This window comes from Macaca fascicularis, chromosome 14 (assembly GCF_037993035.2).
Source record: "Macaca fascicularis isolate 582-1 chromosome 14, T2T-MFA8v1.1".
In the NCBI taxonomy this organism is placed as follows: Eukaryota; Metazoa; Chordata; class Mammalia; order Primates; family Cercopithecidae; genus Macaca; species Macaca fascicularis.
In genome coordinates, this window is record NC_088388.1 from 49,009,272 (window position 1) to 49,027,399 (window position 18,128).

An 18,128-nucleotide genomic window follows, 5' to 3' on the forward strand; every position below is an offset into this window, starting at 1 on the left:
GACAGAGTGAGACACCGTCTCAAAAAAAAAAAAAAAAAAAAAAAAAAAAAAAAAAAAAAAAAATCCCAACACTCCAAATACATCCTTTAAGTATCTAGATGTATAACAGTTCGGCTCACAAACAGGTGGGACTAAAGCCTTTGAACTTGTTACTTATAAACATTAAGAATTTGGACCCAATTATCCAAAGATCCATTTACTAGCTCATAATGCAATCTGTGTTAATCAGCTGTACAAATCAACCACCTAATAGCAGTCAGATGATTCTAATCTTACACCAACAGAAACAGCAATAAAATTAGAAAGTAATACTTTTTAGTAATTAATCAATAAAATAGCACTGGGATAAAATGAAGAGAATTTCTTGTTTCAGCTTATCAGTAAGCCTGCTCCTCATTTGTAGATAATGAGGATAAAGGTATCACAGCCAAATATGGGAAACTGCTCTTTATTTAGACCTTTGGGACAAAATTAACTTTGGTCACGTTACTTAAAAAAAAAAAAATCCAGTTTTACATATTTCTAAATAGATAGAACTAAATGATCAGAGAAATCATTTCTTCTGTAAAAATTGGCCAAATCTTATCAAAAATCTAACATACGATATAATCCAAATTATAAAAAGACTACTTGGGATCATAATATTCCAAATGTATGACAGTTATAACTCCCATCTTAACAAGTGTGAAAAGTACTTACTCTCATGTTGCTTTGGTCCAAAAGAGTAGAGCTAACTCAGTAACAGGAAACTAAGTACCCAATCTTTTGCCAAAATTAATTTAGATTGTGACTGGCAGCAGAAATTTCCATGATGAACAGCTCTACTATAACAAAGAATAATTAAAGAATACTTTTCATGAACGTATCACAGTATCAAATACATTTTTATAAGAGAAAAATATGAAGGAAATGATAAAATAGCTATCACAAACAAAAAGCGTTTCCCCCATACGGTGAATTAGAGGGCTGATGATGCTAATATGAAAGTAAGTTGAGTACTGTATTTATTTCTTATTTTATACAACTCTTACTCTTTACAAAATTGGTTATAGTCATGCCCATAAAAGTGTAACCCATGGCATTTGAAAGCAAACACTCCTTGTAATTATTTAAAAGGGCCTTTTTAAAAATTATAATACAAAGGTCTGTGCTCTATAAGCAGTCCTCCACTGTGCATTATAACAATAAGGCTTACTTTTAATACAAAGACTAAGCGTTTGGGAGTTATGAACCACTGGATTTAACAAACATCATTTTATAATTGCTTTTTGCATCTTTTTTGTTTTTGGGATCCTCCACTTCATCAGGGTGCTCAGGAGCTTGGAGTTCTTCAGCAGATTCTTCTTTCTCTGACTCTGAATCACTTTCAGAATCATCTGGACTTTCAGGATCAGGTGAATCATCATCGTCATCATCATCATCTCCAGCTACATCACCTTCTCCATCATGATCTTCTACCTAAAACATCAATCAACAGGCTCTTTTAAAAATAAACATTAGCCCATACAGAATCTGAGAAAGACCGTAAGTTCTGTCAGTCTTAGAAACACTTACTTTGTAGCCATTGAACAACAGTTTTAAGACTTGAGTGGAATTTTAAGAAAGAGCTCTGTCTGGCTAGGCCCAGTGGCTCATACCTGTGACTGAGATTCCAGCTACTCAAGAGGCTGAGAGGCAGGGGGATTGCTTGAAGCCACAAATTTGAGACCAGCCTGGGCAACATATTGAGACCCTGTCTCTTAAAAACAACAACAACAACAAAAAAGAAACTAAAAAAAAAAACAACAAAGAAAAATTAGCCAGGCATGGTGGTGCATGCCTGTAGTTCTAGCTACTCCGGAGGCTAAGGTGTGAGGATTGCTTGAGCCTAGGAGTTCAAGGCTGTAGTGAGCTATGATCATGCCACCGCATTCCAGCCTGTGTGACAGAGCAAGACTCCGTTTCTTAAAAGACAAAAGAAAACAAGAGGGGAGGTGCTCTGAAGACCACACACCTATCTCCCCTCTCCTAGTTTGAAAACCACGGTATTATATTTTCCCGAAAGAAACAATTTTTTAAATTGATAAGGCATGTTAACCACTGACCTTTATGTGGAAATCAGTTATAATTGTTTTGCACATTGTATTACTTTGGAGTAAACAGTAGTCACACATAAATTCGTAATATAAAAAGAGATCACTTAGGAAACAACTGAAAAAAAAAAGCTCTCTTAAACCATTATTTTAAACTTACATGAAATATTTTACTTAACTTGTGAGCATGTCGTTCATGCCTATTAAAAATGTGCCCTGGCCAGGCGTGGTGGTTCACGCCTGTAGTTCCAGCACTTTGGGAGGCGGAAAGATCGCTTGAACCCAGGAGTTTGAGACCAGCCTGGGCAACATAGCAAAAGTCCATCTTTACAAAAAATACAAAAATTAGCTAGGCGTGGTGGTGCAGGCCTATATCCCAGGTCCTTGGGAGGCTAAGGTGGCAGTGAGACTGTGCCACTGTACTCCAGCCTGGGTGACAGAGTGAGAACCTGTCTCAAAAAAGGGGGAAAGGTGCTCTGATGTTTAAACAGCATTTTCATTTTTAGAAAACACACTTTAAAATCCTTAGAAACAGGCCAGGTGAGGCTGGGCACGGTGGCTCAAGCCTGTAATCCTAGCACTTTGGGAGACTGAGGTGGGCAGATTGCCTGAGCTCAGGAGTTCAAGGCCAGCCTGGGCAACATGGTGAAACCCTATCTCTACTAAAATACAAAAAATTAGCTGCGTGTGGCATCATGTGCCTGTAATTCATCTACTCAGGAAGCTGAGGCAGGAGAATTGCCTGAACCCAGGAGGTGGAGGTTGCAGTGAGCTGAGATTGTGCCACTGCACTCCAGCCTAGGGGTAACAGAGTGAGACTCTGTCTCAAAACAAAACAAAAACAAACGGCCAGGTGTGGTGGCTCACGCCTGTAATGCCAGCACTTTGGGAGGCCAAGGTGGGTGGGATCACCTGAGGTCAGGAGTTTGAGGCCAACCTGGTTACATGGTGAAACCCCATCTCTACAAAAATAAAAAAAATACAAAAATTGGCTGGGCATGATGGCAGGTGCCTGTAATCCCAGCTACTCAGGAGGCTGAGGCAGGAGAATCACTTGAACCCGGGAGGTGGAAGACATCACACCACTGCACTCCAGCCTCGTGAGAGAAGGAGACTCCATCTAAAAAAAAAAAAAAAAACAAAAAACAAAACACCACACAAAATCTTTGGAAACATCTCTTCTGATTACCTACAGAGACCAGTAGGGCATATACAATTATTTTTAAGATAATTACATACAGAGAGCTTTCTACATGGGATTCTTGATTGCTAGGGTAATCTAACAGCAATAAGTGGTACCAAATTGAAAACTAATTATCTTCCCAATGAAAATAAGTTAATTACTACCTCACTGAAGCCAAGTCCACAATGTCGCCGGTATCTTCCTGACAATTTACTGTCCATACTTTGCTGATATTGAGACTCCAGTTCTTCATTAATTTTCTTGTCTTCTTCCCCTGCATGTCCAGGATACTGTAGTTATGTTTCAGTCAAATTAATAATTTACACAAAAACCCATAATACAGATGCCATTATACTCAGGGCTGATTTATCTAAATTGTGACTAATTTTACTATGAATTTTGAGAATTTATGCCATAGGTGGTTACCTAATAGACAATAAAATGACTGATGTTGAGATAGCATAAGTATTTATTACTAAACACTTTGGGTATTAAATGTTTTAGCTTACTTATAGTAAGTAGATGTTCTCCTGAAAGTTTTTTTCCTAGTCACCTAATAAAAACTCTCTAACAAACAGAATTATCTATCTTTGAACAAAAACACTGAAAAAAGCTAGGCACTTCTGTTCAGCAAATGGCTAAATAAAATGGTCATGTACTGACTCTCCTTTATGCCTTCCTTTGCATATCAAGTTTATCAGAACAACTTAAAACTTTAAAGCAGCAGTTGCCAACCTTTTTGGCACCAGGGACCAGTTTTGTTGAAAACAATTTTTCCATGGATGGGGAGTGGGGGTGGTGGTGATTTCAAGATGATTCAAGTGTATTACATTTATTGTATACTTTATTATCACATCATAATATATAATGAAATAATTGTACAACTCACCGTAATGCAGAAGCAGTGGGAGCCCTGAGTTTGTTTTCCCTACAACTAGATGGTCCCATCTGGGGGTGATGGGAGACAGTGACACCCTAAGTGTGTTGCTTATGTCCAGTCTACTAGCTGTAATCTTGTTTGGCTGCTGTCACTACAGAAAACCCTGTTTCACAAAGACAGGAGGTTGGAAATAGAAGCAGGCTTTCCAGTGCTTTCGTGGCAATCTCAGAGTATTCCACTTTGTCTTTAATCCAGAATGAAGTTGTCTCAAACATACTTTTAAGGGCACCGTCATTTGTGATCTTAAGCAGCTGATCCTCTTCTAGCATGAACAAAGTCGATTCACCTTATTCACAAATGGGTTGTGAATCCATTCCTTCCCAGTTTGGGGCTCTTTCGTGGTTGGAAAATAATACCTCAAACTCTTTGAAAGCTGAGATAGGTGATCATGTGCCAGGTGGGAGAAAAAAGGTCCTGGCTCAGTCTCTTTTAAAATCTCTGCTAATGTTTGAAACATGTCAAAAAATCCCAGTGTTCACTTGTGGCCCCCATAATACCAGTTTGGCTTTGAATGCAGTCACTTTATCTGCCAACTTGAACACAGTTTTGTTCTCCCCTGAGGTGACAGATTGAATATGTTACACAAGTAAGCAAGGTTTTTTTTTTTTTTTTTGAGACAGAGTCTCACTCTCTTGCCCAGGCTGGAGTGCAGCGGCATGATCTCGATCTCGGCTCATTGCAACCTCTGGCTTTCAGGCTGAAGTGATTCTCGTGCCTCAGCCTCCCAAGTAGCTGGGATTATAGGGGTGTGCCACCACGCCTAGGTAATTTTTGTATTTTTTAGTAAAGACGGGGTTTCTCCCTGTTGGCCAGGCTGGTCTCAAACTCCTGGCCTCAAGTGATCTGCCTGCTTTGGCCTCCCAAAAGTGCTGTAATTACAGGCACGACCCACCACGCCTGGCCAAGTAAGCAGGTTTTACGACCCATTCTGTGTCAATGAAATGTGCTGCCAGTGATGACATTTTCTTAAAAAAAAAAAAAATCTCTGGAGTGGCTATTATAACTGAAAAACTCTGGCCAGTGATCTAACTTTAGGAAGCCATCTCTGTTGTGTGTATAAGAGATGACATATGTGCTCTGTGTCCATCTTCTCACAGAGCTACATGAACAGATGTGAATTAAGGGCATGTACTTTAATGTGGTTGAAAATTTTAATCACATCCTGCAAAATGTTAAGTTCAGGTGATGTTTTTCAACTAGTCAGCATCTCTGTGGATGACACAGTACACAGACTCACATTCAGAAGCAAGCTCTTTGACCTGAGTAGTGAAACCAGAAAGCTGTCCAGTCATGGCAGCTGCTCCATCCCTGCATATATCGATACAAAATGCCAAATTCAGTTTTCCTGATATGTAATTATTTATAAGACTTGAATAGTTCTGCAGCTGTGGTGCTGGTTGAAAGCAAAAGTGCACATAACATATCCTCATGCACATCCTCCTGAAAAATGTATCACACAAAAACAAGCATTGTTGCTTTGTTGTCAACACTGGTAGACTCATTAACCTGGATTGCGTACCACAGTGACTCATTAATCCTCTCTAACAATTGTGCCTCAATATCCTCTATTTCATGAATTCATCTAGTTATGGTGCTAGCCAGAAGAGGAACACGTGCCACCTTTTGAACTGCAGCCTCTCCTAAGAGTTCACAACAGACATCCTTAGCAGCAGGCAGGATCAACTCTTCACCAGTAGTAAAGGGCTTCTTAGCTTTAGCCATGTGATTAGCCACTAAGAATGATGCTCTCACTGCAGACACATTTGATGAAGTGGTGGCCTTCAATAATTACTTCTGTTCTTTGCGTTCACGATTTTTTCTTTTGAAAAATGCCAAAGGCTTGTCTTTTAATGCATGGTGCTCGGTCTCCATGTAGTGAAGCACTTTTAAAGGTTTCATGGCTTTTCTGGATAGCTGGTCATCATATATTAGACAAAGCAGGTTTGGAGAATGTGAATCAGCTGTTGCAATGAACCTGTAATTTAAGTAGGACTCTTGGTATTTTGTTTTAAATGCAGCTTTCTCTTTGTTGGCAGTATTAGTCTTCTGGTGCCTCACCATTGGGTCTTTCTTCCTTTTCAAAGAAGCTCTCCAAGGACGTTTGTTTTTTTACTCATTTTGGCTAGGGTTAGCTTGTGGGCTTACCAAAACTGTGACTGAGACAAATGCACAGTGCAGGAAAGAGGCACGGAGGGAAGTGGTAAATAAAACAATGGGCAGGCCACATGCAGACTAAATAAATGTCAGATTCTGACTTAGAGCCTGCCACTAGATGCAGCTTGTCACTTGCCACTCACTGATACGGTTTTGATATGAGTTTGCAAGCAGTTGATTTATTAAGGTCTCTGTGCAGTCAAGCCTCTCTGCTAATGTTAATCTGTTTTTGCAGTCACTCCCCATCACCACCTCAGTTCCACTTCAGATCATGAGGTATTAGATACTCATAAGGAGGCACAACCTAGATCCCTGGCTTGCACAGTTCACAATAGGGTTCAAGATCCTATGATAATTCAATGCTGCCAGTGATCTGATAGGAGGCGGATTTCAGGTGGCCATACAAGCCATTGGGAGCAGCTGTAAATACAGATAAAGCTTCTCTGGCTTGCCTGCTGCTCACCTCCTGCTGTGTGGTCCAGTTCCTAACAGGCGAGGGATGGGTACTGGGGGTTGGGAGCTCTGCTTGAAAGCTCTCAGATTTAAAGGGGTAAATGTGGCAGTTGAAATATTTTTCCATTCTGCAAAGTACAGGAATTGTTTTTTTGCCTTATGTAGCAATACAAATCAATTTGAAGTAATTAACACTAGAAAAATAAAAGATCAATGAATTTCTAAAATGTGCTACGTATGCTATGTTAGCATAATTTAAATAACTTAAAGTTTTGTTGAACATAATCTAGGTCACTGTGTCTTTTATTTAATATGTGCCTTTTATTAATAATGTCCAAGATTAGGGTCAGTTTTAAATAGGCAAAAATTTCACTTTTCAGCACACCAAATACCCAAATTTATTTTCAGTTTTTATTTAAAAATGTTCTTCCCTAAAATTATTTTTAAAGCTTATTTCTTCAGGCTCTGCAACTAGTTTATATTCTTCAAAGATTTTAAAATAAAACTTAGTGAATACACAAAACTAGAATATGCCAACTATGACACTATATGCTAATATACAAAGAACAAAAATTCTGTACATACCAGAGTTAACAAGATGAGGCATAAAACCTCACTACAATTAAAATATATGTTCTGAATCAGTAAAAATGGAGACAGAAAAAGGTTAGTTTCTTGGTTAGAATATCATAATGACATATACTCTCATCTTTTAAAAATCAAAGTACATGAAAACTGATACTTTATATATGTAACATGTTTACCTATTATGTACTTCTAATTTTTTTTTTTTGAGACAGAGTTGCACTCTGTCACTCAGGCTGGACTGCAATAGTGTGATCTTGGCTCACTGCAACCACTGCCTCTCAGGTTCAGGCAATTATCGTGCCTCAGCCTCCCAAGCAGCTGGGATTACAGGTGTGAGCCACCACACTTGGCTAATTTTTGTATTTTTTAGTAGAGACAGGGTTTTGCCATGTTGACTAGGCTGGTGATTTGCCTCAAGTGATCGGCCCACCGCAGCCTCCCAACATGCTAGGATTACAGGCATAAGCCACGGTGCCAAGCATTTTTTTCTCTCTTTTTTTTTTTGGAATTTTAAGAGATGAGGTCTTGCTCTGTAGCCCAGGCTGGAATGCAGTGGTGCGATCATGGCTTCATTGCAGCTTCAAACTCCTGGGCTTAAGTGATCCTCCCACTTTAACCTCCCAAATAACTGGGATTACAGGCATAAGCCACTGCACCCCAATTCTAACATTTTAATAATTTACACAATTACATGCCAAAGTAGAATATCCTGAAACATGAACACACACTTCATATTCTGAATTTAGCACTTTTGTTTTAATTACATTTTACTTTTTTACCTGTTCGGAAGTGAGATGTTGATTTGTGATCTCCTATAACAAGACGACCAGTATGTTCTTTCTATAAGAAGGTTGAAAATGTATTAGCATTTGAGACCACTAATTTGACCTTACTGGGTATCTACTATGTGCTGAAAACTATTCTAGGCTTCTGGGACACAGTGAAGACAAAAGATTAAATTAGAATCTCTGCCTTTAAGGACCTTACATTCTAGCAAGGGTAGGAATGGAGAAGGGAGACAGGCAAACATAATCGCTATTTATACTATGTTAGAAGGTACTAAGTGTGATTAAAACAAAACAGACCTGAGTAAGGAGTAGAGCAGGTTGGAATTTTAAATAAGATGAATAGATAACTAGAAAATTGAGTCAATCTAAACATTTTCTTTCCTAAAGGCCAGTTAAATGACTTGCTTTAACTTCCCACCTGTTCTGCTGCCTCAAGTATATCTCATGGAGAGAAAGCAAATGAGATTTAGCCAGACAAAAATGAAATAATTAAAACTTATAATGTATCATATAAAGTGATAGATCTTATTACAGTATATCACAATCATTAGCTATCTCTTTACTATTTGACAATAAACTACTAATCTCAACTTGTCAAAAAGAACAATTTAAAACAATCCTGTACTCTAAACATAAAAATACATCTGATTCAATATTACCAACTGATTAAACTGCATAATTACTCTCAATTTAATCAGTTCTATCCACTCTTTATGGTTCATATTTAGTTTCATAAGTGCTCATTAAAACACCGTGTGAAGGTGAGAATAAATGTAACTTTGGAAAGCAATCTTAACCAATCATCTGTGAAGATATAGTAACAAACCTTCCTATTGTGAAAAAATGGCAGGTACAGTCTCCATACACAAAAATGATATTATTGGAAAAGTTCAAGCGTTAATGCTCATTGCTTTATGTGCCATTAACACATAAGCAAATCAATAATTCAGTGTGTTACTTGTTTAGGTTGCAAAACCGACAGCCATTAACAAGATTTTAATATAACAGCATCAAGTTATTCCAGGATGATGACGGTATTGCACTGATCTATTCATATGCTCTTAGCTGGTTCTTCCTGTGACCAATAACATATTCATGATAGCTGGCTAGGATTACAAATATACTTTGTGGCCACAAAATGGAATAAATCTAAACAGCCCATATGAAGATCAAAGCTACAATCTTGGCGTCACAAAGAATTTATGGGCCAGGCGCAGTGGCTCATGCCTGTAATCCCAGCACTTTGGGAGGCCGAGGAGGGTGTATCACAAGGTCAGGAGTTCAAATGGTGAAACCCTGTCTCTACTAAAAATACAAAAATTAACCGGGCATGGTGGCAGGCACCTGTAATCCCAGCTACTCGGGAGCCTGAGGCAGAGAATTGCTTGAACTCGGGAAGCAGAGGTTGCAGTGAGACTGTCTCAAAAAAAAAAAAAAAAAAAGAATTTAATCTATACTCAACAACCTATTTATTAGTCAACTTCCATATATTTTATATTAGGATGTTCTTCCTAAGTACTTGAATAATTTTCATTCTACTAAGTTGAATATGGCCCCTAAACTAACACTTACCTTACATATGCTTAACAAATCTTTTAAGTCCTCACTTAATTTTCAATGATAGGTTCTTAGAAACTTCAACTTTAACTGACTTTAGTTGAAACAACCTATAATGAAAACAATTTTCCTCCTTATCAGTGTTACAGTGAAACAACTTTATTGTCAGTTTGCTAAAAGTTAGTTTCCAAGAAACATAAGAGATGTTAAGTGAGGACTTAGTATATTTGCATGAAACGAGAGAAACTGCAGACTATTTTCTATGACAAATTACAAATTGGGAAATCTGGAGTAATGAGATATTATACAAATGCTTTATTTAAATAGGTCTCAGTGTTTTACATGACCTCTTCCTATCCCCAAACCCACTGTTGTAGTCTGGCTAACTCCTTCTCATCCTTTGAGATTCAGATCAATTCTATTTTGGGGAAGCTTTCTTGCACTGCTAAACCAGAGTTAGCTGCCCTCTGTGATTCCACAGCACTATGTGCATGGCTTTCTCACAGCAATTACAATTCCGTATTGTTATTATCTGGTTTCCTCCATTACATACTAGCTCCAAACATATATTATTGATCTATGTGACCACCCAGGATCCAGCACAGTAGTAGGTAGTCTATAATTGTTGGGAAAATGAATGAATGTATTCCCATGTGTATAACAAAACAAAGAGCAGAATTTCATTTTAAGGAGCTTAAAAAAAGAGAAAAAAAGCTTTCCTATTTCTTTTTCAATTTAGTTTTTAGGAAGACTATTGGGACAATGTTAGGAAAATAAATTTACTTGCTTAAAAAAATAAGTATCTAGAGATCCCTGTATAAACTGCTAGGATAAAGAAAGGTTTTTACAAGAGATATTTTCCTGGCACTTGTTTTATACAGTTGACCCCTGAACACAGGATTAACCTGTGTGGATCCACTTACACTTGAATTTACTTCTGCCTGTGCCACTCCCAGACAGTAACACAATCTCTCCTTTTCAGCCCACTCAACATGAAGACTATGAGGATGAAGACCTTTATGATGATCTACTTCCAATTAATGAAGAGTCAATTATTTTCTCTTCCTTATAATTTTCTTGATAACATTTCCTTTTCTTTATTATAAGAATACAGGATATAATAACACCCAAAATATGTGTTAACTGGTAATTATGTTATCCAGTAAGACTTCCAGTCAACAGTAGGCTATTAGTAGTTAAGTTTTTGGGAAGTTGAAAGTTATATGCAAACTTTTGATTGCCTGCAGAACCAGCACCCCTAACCCCCACATTGCTCAAGGGTCAACTGTACCTTCTATTAACGTTAACCAAACTGACAGGCATTTCAAAGTACCTTGAACACTTTTAAAATTAAGGGTTCCCCCCCCCCCCCCGGCTTGGTCCCTGGTGTTCTACACATTCAGAGAAACTTCTCTATCTAGTAACAAACTATAGAAATAATCTCTGAAAGTGTAGTCTTAAAATTAGGTTTTTGATAAAGGATATTCCTGTAGTTACTACTTCAAAGGCTGGCGGGAGCTACAAAATATGACAGGCTTTTCACTTTGGCCAGAGGTTCCCACAAGATAACCAACCCAGAAGAAATATCTTCTATCAAACCACTGGGCCAACACATGGCAAATCATAAACTTTGACATGTCTTTTCTCCTATACAGCCTCCTTGAGCCAAATTTTTCTCTGTGCAGTCTTCAAACTTTACGGACAGAGAATCCTAGATGTGGCTCAAAAATAATATAAATTTTATGTGCTTGGTTAGACCAGACGTATTTCCCAAAGCCAAAATAAATCACACAGAACAGGAAAATGGAATCCACGTATATTCAGTCCTTCTTACTTAGCATACACAAAAATGGCAGTAGTTTCACAGAAAAGGTAAAAATGCATACCATCTGATGCTTACCTTTCCTGCACCCATAAGTCTCAAGAACTTTTGTTTTCTCTCTTCATTACCCAAGTCTGCTGCCTCCCAATTGCTAGATCCCAGCTGGAAAAGAAATTGGTTATTTTTTTTTTTTTTTTTGCATAAAAATAAGTGTTACAAAATCTAAAGTCTACCTGTAACTCCTAAGTTTTTTTTCCCCTGTCAGTTGTAAATATAAACAGGGTTCGTTTTTCTTGTTTAGGAAGTTCAGCATATTCATCACATTCAAATTTACTCCTTTTCTATTACCTCACAGCAGAATCCTTTAGTTCTTCTGCAGCCAGAGCTGAGTCTCAAGTTTGCCTGTATCAGAGTCCTAGAGGGCTTGTTAAAACAGACTGCAGGGCTACAGCCCCAGAGATTCAGCAAGTCTGGGGTGGAGCTCTAGGATTTGAATTTCAACAAATTCTTTTTTTTTTTTTGAGACGGAGTCTGGCTCTGTCGCCTGGGCTGGAGTGCAGTGGCCGGATCTCAGCTCACTGCAAGCTCCGCCTCCCAGGTTCACGCCATTCTCCTGCCTCAGCCTCCCGAGTAGCTGGGACTACAGGCGCCCGCCACCTCGCCCGGCTAGTTTTTTGTATTTTTTTAGTAGAGATGGGGTTTCACCGTGTTAGCCAGGATGGTCTCGATCTCCTGACCTCGTGATCCGCCCGTCTCGGCCTCCCAAAGTGCTGGGATTACAGGCTTGAGCCACAGCGCCCGGCCTCAACAAATTCTTAAGTGATTGCTGATGCTATTTATCTGGGGACCACACTTTGAGACCCACTGCCTTGCAGGGTCCTAGAGCACCTAGTACTCTGAACTTAGACGGCAGCCACAGTTGTTAGTTGAAGTTAAAAATTCTGGCTTTATCAGTGAGCTAACTTTTAACTTAAGAGAGAAAATTTTAACTTTTCAGTTTCCTTTTAGAGCAGTTCTAATTATTTGTTAGGATTGAGATGTCATTACTTTTATTCTTTCTTAAAAGTCTTCCAAAGAACAAAGAGAAAACTTATTTTTTAAAAGAATAGACTAAAACTCATTCTATTGCAATTATCAAATGAGTCCACTGAACTCTTATAAATCTAAGAAATACGATGGAATCCTAGTGAGCATATTTTTCCCTACATTTTGAAACAAATGTGAAAACTGTTGTTTTTTAACAGTTCATTATTTATAATTCATTATTCCCAACTGTGCTAAAAATAACTAAAATAATTTTTAAGATAGTTTTCTCACTGTATTGTCCAAAGTATTTCATCATCTTTCAAGACATCATACCTGTTGTCTACTTTTAGCTTTCATTGAACACAGATGGGAATTCACAATTTTTCATTTTCCATTCATAATGGCAAGGAGAAAAAACGGACAGAAGGCATTAACTATTATTAGATGAAGAAGGTGAATGCAAAATGACAGGCAGTCATATTCCAGACTAATGATGATAAAATTAACTGCAAAAATCTCAGACTATGAGTTTTTGGATGAGGAAATACTAGAAGGCTTTTCTCCCACCCAAGAATCGACAAGAAAAAGAAAAAAAAGACAAACAAGAAATGTACTCTCACTGGGAGAGCCATCAGCAGGAAGGACAGTATTTTACAGTAAGAACCAGGATCATTCTATTTTCTAAAAGGAGGTGTGACTGTTTTATTTCATCTTTTACAATGTTTATGCATCAAAATTTACTTGACTTGGTTGCAAATGGACAAAGGGTGAAGGCAGATGTGTATACAAGCTGACTGGAAGGAAAATGAAATAAAAATATTCACTGAATTTATCATTCTAATTAAGTTTATAATCTAAAAATAAAAATGTTTTGCAATTATGGAGCAAGGATGACAAATCCTTCTTCAACACAAAATTGTAAGCAATAGAAGGTTTCAAAAATTCTTCAAGTATTGTATTTTGATGATGCAAATGCGAGACGGGTTTGAACTTCAAGGGTCCCTTATAAGTGGATTTTTTTCAACCAAATGCAGATCCATCCCAAGTATATGGAAGGCTGATTTTTCCTATTCTCAAGTTCCACAGGCCTGGCTGCGGGACTTGAGTATGCAAGATTTGCCAAGGAGGTGGGTGGGTCCTGGAACCAATCCCCCACATTTAGCATACTGAAGGATGACTATATGTACATCAAAATCAGGAAAACACAGAATATAAATTTCGGTTTGCTATTGTTAAATTCACATTAAAATTCCTAATAAAGTTGTTTTGCACTATCTCCCTTTATTCTTATTTCTAAAAATTATTTGTAAAAGACTAAAATATTAAAAAAAACACTATTTCCCCTGAGCATATGAGAGTTAAAGCATTTGTACCAACCTGGACCCATTTGCGCTTCTAAATTCTCATTAGTGGAAGGGCTTATATGCTCTCATAATTTTGGTTCCCTAAGTTCCAAATCTCTACTTCTTTCCACGTGACCCCCTCATATATTTTTATAGGCCATTTAGTTCTTAACTATTTCTGGCTCAATATAGTTAAAGTAATGGTGAAGCTTCAGTTCTGACTCTCACTAAATCACTGGCTCTATAAGCCAGGATCTGACATTTAACTTAATTTTAACTCATCTATAAAGAGATGCCTTTTTAAAAGACTGTCTTAAGACACTGAGGCACAGAGAGGCTAAGTGACTTGCTTTGATCCTCTGACCATCCTGTGTTTTTTCCACATCATACTGTCCATGATCAAATGAGACAGATGAAAGTGGTCTATGAACTCAGTTATACAAATGTACAGCATTAAGTTAAAAAAATTGTGTAAAAACCAACTTTCTTGATTCTGCTTCTAATAAAAGAGTAAAACATCTTCAGTGTTTATATAAATAATCCTGTCATCTACAACTTCTAATCCCAATGTTTTAAGGAAATAACATTAAGTCCTGCCAGTTCTTTTCAAAGCAGCACTCCGGGACTGGACTGGCATCAGGAACCGGTTTCATGGAAGACAATTTTTCCACTGAGAGGGAGGATGTGATAATTTCAGGATGATTCAAGTGCATTACATTTATTGGGCACTTTATTTCTATTATTACTACATTGTAATCTATAATGAAATAATTATACAACTCACCATAATGTAGACTCAGTGGAAGCTTTGAGCTTGTTTCCTAAAACTAGACAGTCCCATCTGGGGGTAATGGGAGACAATGACAGATCATTTGGCATTAGATTCTCATAAGGACTGTGCAACCTAGATCACTCGCATGTGCAGTTCACACCAGGGTTCACGCTCCTATGAGAATCAAATGCCAACAGGAGGCAGAGCTCAGGTGGTAATGCAAGCCATGGGGAGTGGCTGTAAATACAGATGAAACTTTGCTGGCTGGCCCACAGCTCACATCCTGCTGTGCAGCCTGGTTCTGTGGCCCAGGGGTTGGAGACCCTTGCCTTAAAGTGCAACAGTGAGTACCTTGTCCAAATGCTGCTTTCTGAAAAGCACGTGGGTGCACTATACATTTTAAGAGAGGTTCCTTAGCAGTTACTCCCCACTCTTCCCACTTCCTATAAGATCGCTTTCATTTCTCCACTCCAAGCCATTGAAACTACTTTTAAGTTGTCTTCATCCTTAATACCCTTTCCTACAGAACTGCAATCAATTTACCTTCTGAATACACACCCTGGTGACTTAGAATTTACTCCTACATTGTTAGCATTTTGCTAGAGTTGTATTCTGTGATTATCTACTTTTAATATTAAAAAAATGTTTTGTTACCCCAATTAGATGTGAGGTCAATGGGCATAAGAAAACTTCAGTGATCTCTTACATACCGTGGATGCTCATTAGAAACTGTTTCCCAACTATATGTTACAGCTAGATTTTTTTTTTTTTTTTTGAGACAGAATCTTGCTCTATCGCCCAGGACGGAGTGCAGTGGCCCGATCTCGGCTCACTGCAAGCCCCGCCTCCCAGGTTCACATCATTCTCCTGCCTCAGCCTCCCTAGTAGCTGGGGCTACAGGCGCCCACTACCATGCCCGGCTAATTTTTTAAATAGAGACGGGGTTTTACTGTGTTAGCCAGATGGTCTTGATCTCCTGACCTTGTGATCTGCCCACCTCGGCCTCCCAAACTGCTGGCATTACAGGTGTGAGCCACTGCACCCGGCCTGCTAGTTTTTTTTTCCTACAACAGCTTGGAGGTCTTTTAATGAATGTATTACCTATGGTTAAAAAAATTTTTTTTTTAAAGTACTGGTTGGGCGAGGTGGCTCACACCTGTAATCCCAGCACTTTGGGAGGCCAAGGTGGGCAGATTGCTCGAGTCTAGTAGTTGGAGACCAGCCTCGGCAACGCGGCAAAACCTGGTCTCTACTAAAAATACAAAAAATTAGTTGGGTGTAGTGGCGCACACCTGTAGTCCCAGCTACTGTGGTGGTGATGTGGGGAGAGGGGGTTGAATCAGGAGGATCACTTGAGCCAGGAAGGTGGAGGCTGCTGGGAGCACTGATTGTGCCACTGCACTCCACCCTGGGCAACAGAGAGAGACCGTGTCTCACCAGTCTCAAAACAAAAACAAAACCCAGGTACTTAAAGATACGCTTACATGATTGGGAAAGGTCTTAAAGGTCGTCTAATCTCTTCCAAAGCTGTAAACTTAATGACTTAATCCCTTTAACTTTGTGAAATTTCGTATCACCTGGAGATTTCTGTCACGCTAAAAGATACTTCCAAACAGGTGTCTGACATCCTAGCAATCAAGTCATATTTAAAGATCAGGAGGAAAACAATGTTAACAGCTTTTTAAGTGAGCCAGGTTACTCAAAAACGTGAATCAATTCCTGACAAAACCTGAATTACCATATTAACAAGATCGAAAAGCCAGTAGCAGAAACAACAGAGAGCAAGAATAAACTTCTCTAGATGCCCATTCATCTCCAAATCTTTATTGATAGCTAATCTTTCTGCAGAGCTGAAGTCGATTCCTTTAAAGACCCTTACTATTCCGGTCCTCGCCCCACCTCCCACTCAGAGGGGCAGGTCTTAACACCATCTCATTTGCTACAAAGTAGTATTCAGTAGGCTTTTAAAATTTTATGAAAAGCACGGAAATAGAAAAATTAAAAGCTCTATGTATTCAGAAATTTACACTACTTCAAACAAAACCGAAAAAAACTTAGATATCCCTTCATCATCCTTAAAGATGACCTCTCCGCTCCCTCTCCAACAATTTCCCCATCAACGTTGCCAAGACATTTATCCATTGTATGAAGGACCTACTTTTACGTTTACTGGTTACCTACTGTTTCCATGACACTGCGCTACGAGCTAGGGCAAATATACAAAAAGGCCTAAAATAAGCATCATATTTCTCTCCGAATTCCCAACACCCGGCACTGCAGTAAATATTTAATAGGTTACTTTAAGAGATAAACCGTTTGCTATTAAAACCTATGAGGTGGGGGCTGGAGAAGGGAACGGCATTTGATGGGGAGACGAGGTAAGAAGAACAAGGTATTAATATCCGACATCAAAACGGGCTTCTAGGTCTCAACGTCTCAGACCTCACCACCAAAGCCAGTACCAAATTACACCCGTGGCACAATTTTCGGCTCAATACTGTTCTCGGTTTACCCTTACTAGTGCAGCTAAAGTTAACTATCAACTGCACATTGCAAAAATCATCTAGGCAGGAAAATCTGTCCAAATGTGCACGAACATTTCGACATTGTCACAGGAACATTTAGAATCCAAAACAGGGAGAGTCTCGCCGTCTCTATCGTGAGCACAAAGGCCCGAGAAACCATCCTCATCGGCCCCCCAAAACGCACGTAAGAAATCCCTTGACTAAGCTCTTTCACTCCTCGACCCTCTCCGAATTTCCTTCCTCAATCCCCCTTCCTACGCAGGTCTTCGGCTCCCAGCGTGTGGGCCTCTTCAAACCTTCTCACCCTCATAAAGATTAAGGGAGACATTTCCCACTCATTCTTCTGGTTTCTCCCCTGGGCTCTCCCGCTGCGGGCCACCTCAGGCGCGTCCTCCTCCAACCACCCTTCCTGGCCTACTCCAGCCTTTCGTAGGCCTCAACCCTCTGCCACTCCGCCATTGTTATTTACATCGTCATCTGGGGAGGCCGAACGCTTCACCCCATGCGGGTGAGACTCTCTGGCAGCACTCATCCTTGCAGGGATCCCGACGAAAAATGCCGAACCCTCTAGCCGCTCTCCCCAGCCGCAACACCAGCAGCCTGCAATCCACCACCGGCCCAAGCAGCACCACTCCGGAACGCAGAGCCCCTCCCGGCCTTCTCTGCGACAGTCGTCACCGTTGCGGCCCCTCGCCGCCCCGGGGCACTTTGGGAATTGTAGTTTTCTGAGTCACCGCATACTGGCCCGAATAACAAAGATGTGTCGGTGACTAAAACTACAATTCCCAGGAAGCCCGGAAGCTCAATTCGCGCTGTGTGGCGGGAGTGCCCTCGGAGGCCCCGCCTTTGGCTGGTGGAGGGAGCGTTCTCGCGGATGAGTATGGCGGTGAGCGTTGACTGAGAGC

The 18,128-nt window shown here is 39.5% G+C and overlaps 1 protein-coding gene and 1 pseudogene across 1 annotated transcript; both read right to left on the minus strand.

The window, feature by feature from the left end:
* Positions 1-432: 432 nt before the first annotated feature.
* On the minus strand, positions 433-17,877 carry C14H11orf58 (chromosome 14 C11orf58 homolog). The gene is made up of 5 exons (XM_005578510.5): positions 17,693-17,877; positions 11,636-11,719; positions 8,170-8,230; positions 3,420-3,529; positions 433-1,458 (listed from the first exon to the last, which is right to left on the minus strand). Exons 1-5 carry the CDS (start codon positions 17,753-17,755, stop codon positions 1,225-1,227), a joined length of 552 nt encoding a protein of 183 aa, XP_005578567.1. The 5' UTR covers positions 17,756-17,877; the 3' UTR covers positions 433-1,224.
* On the minus strand, positions 11,042-11,194 carry LOC123568990 (small nucleolar RNA U3; annotated as a pseudogene).
* Positions 17,878-18,128: the final 251 nt, after the last annotated feature.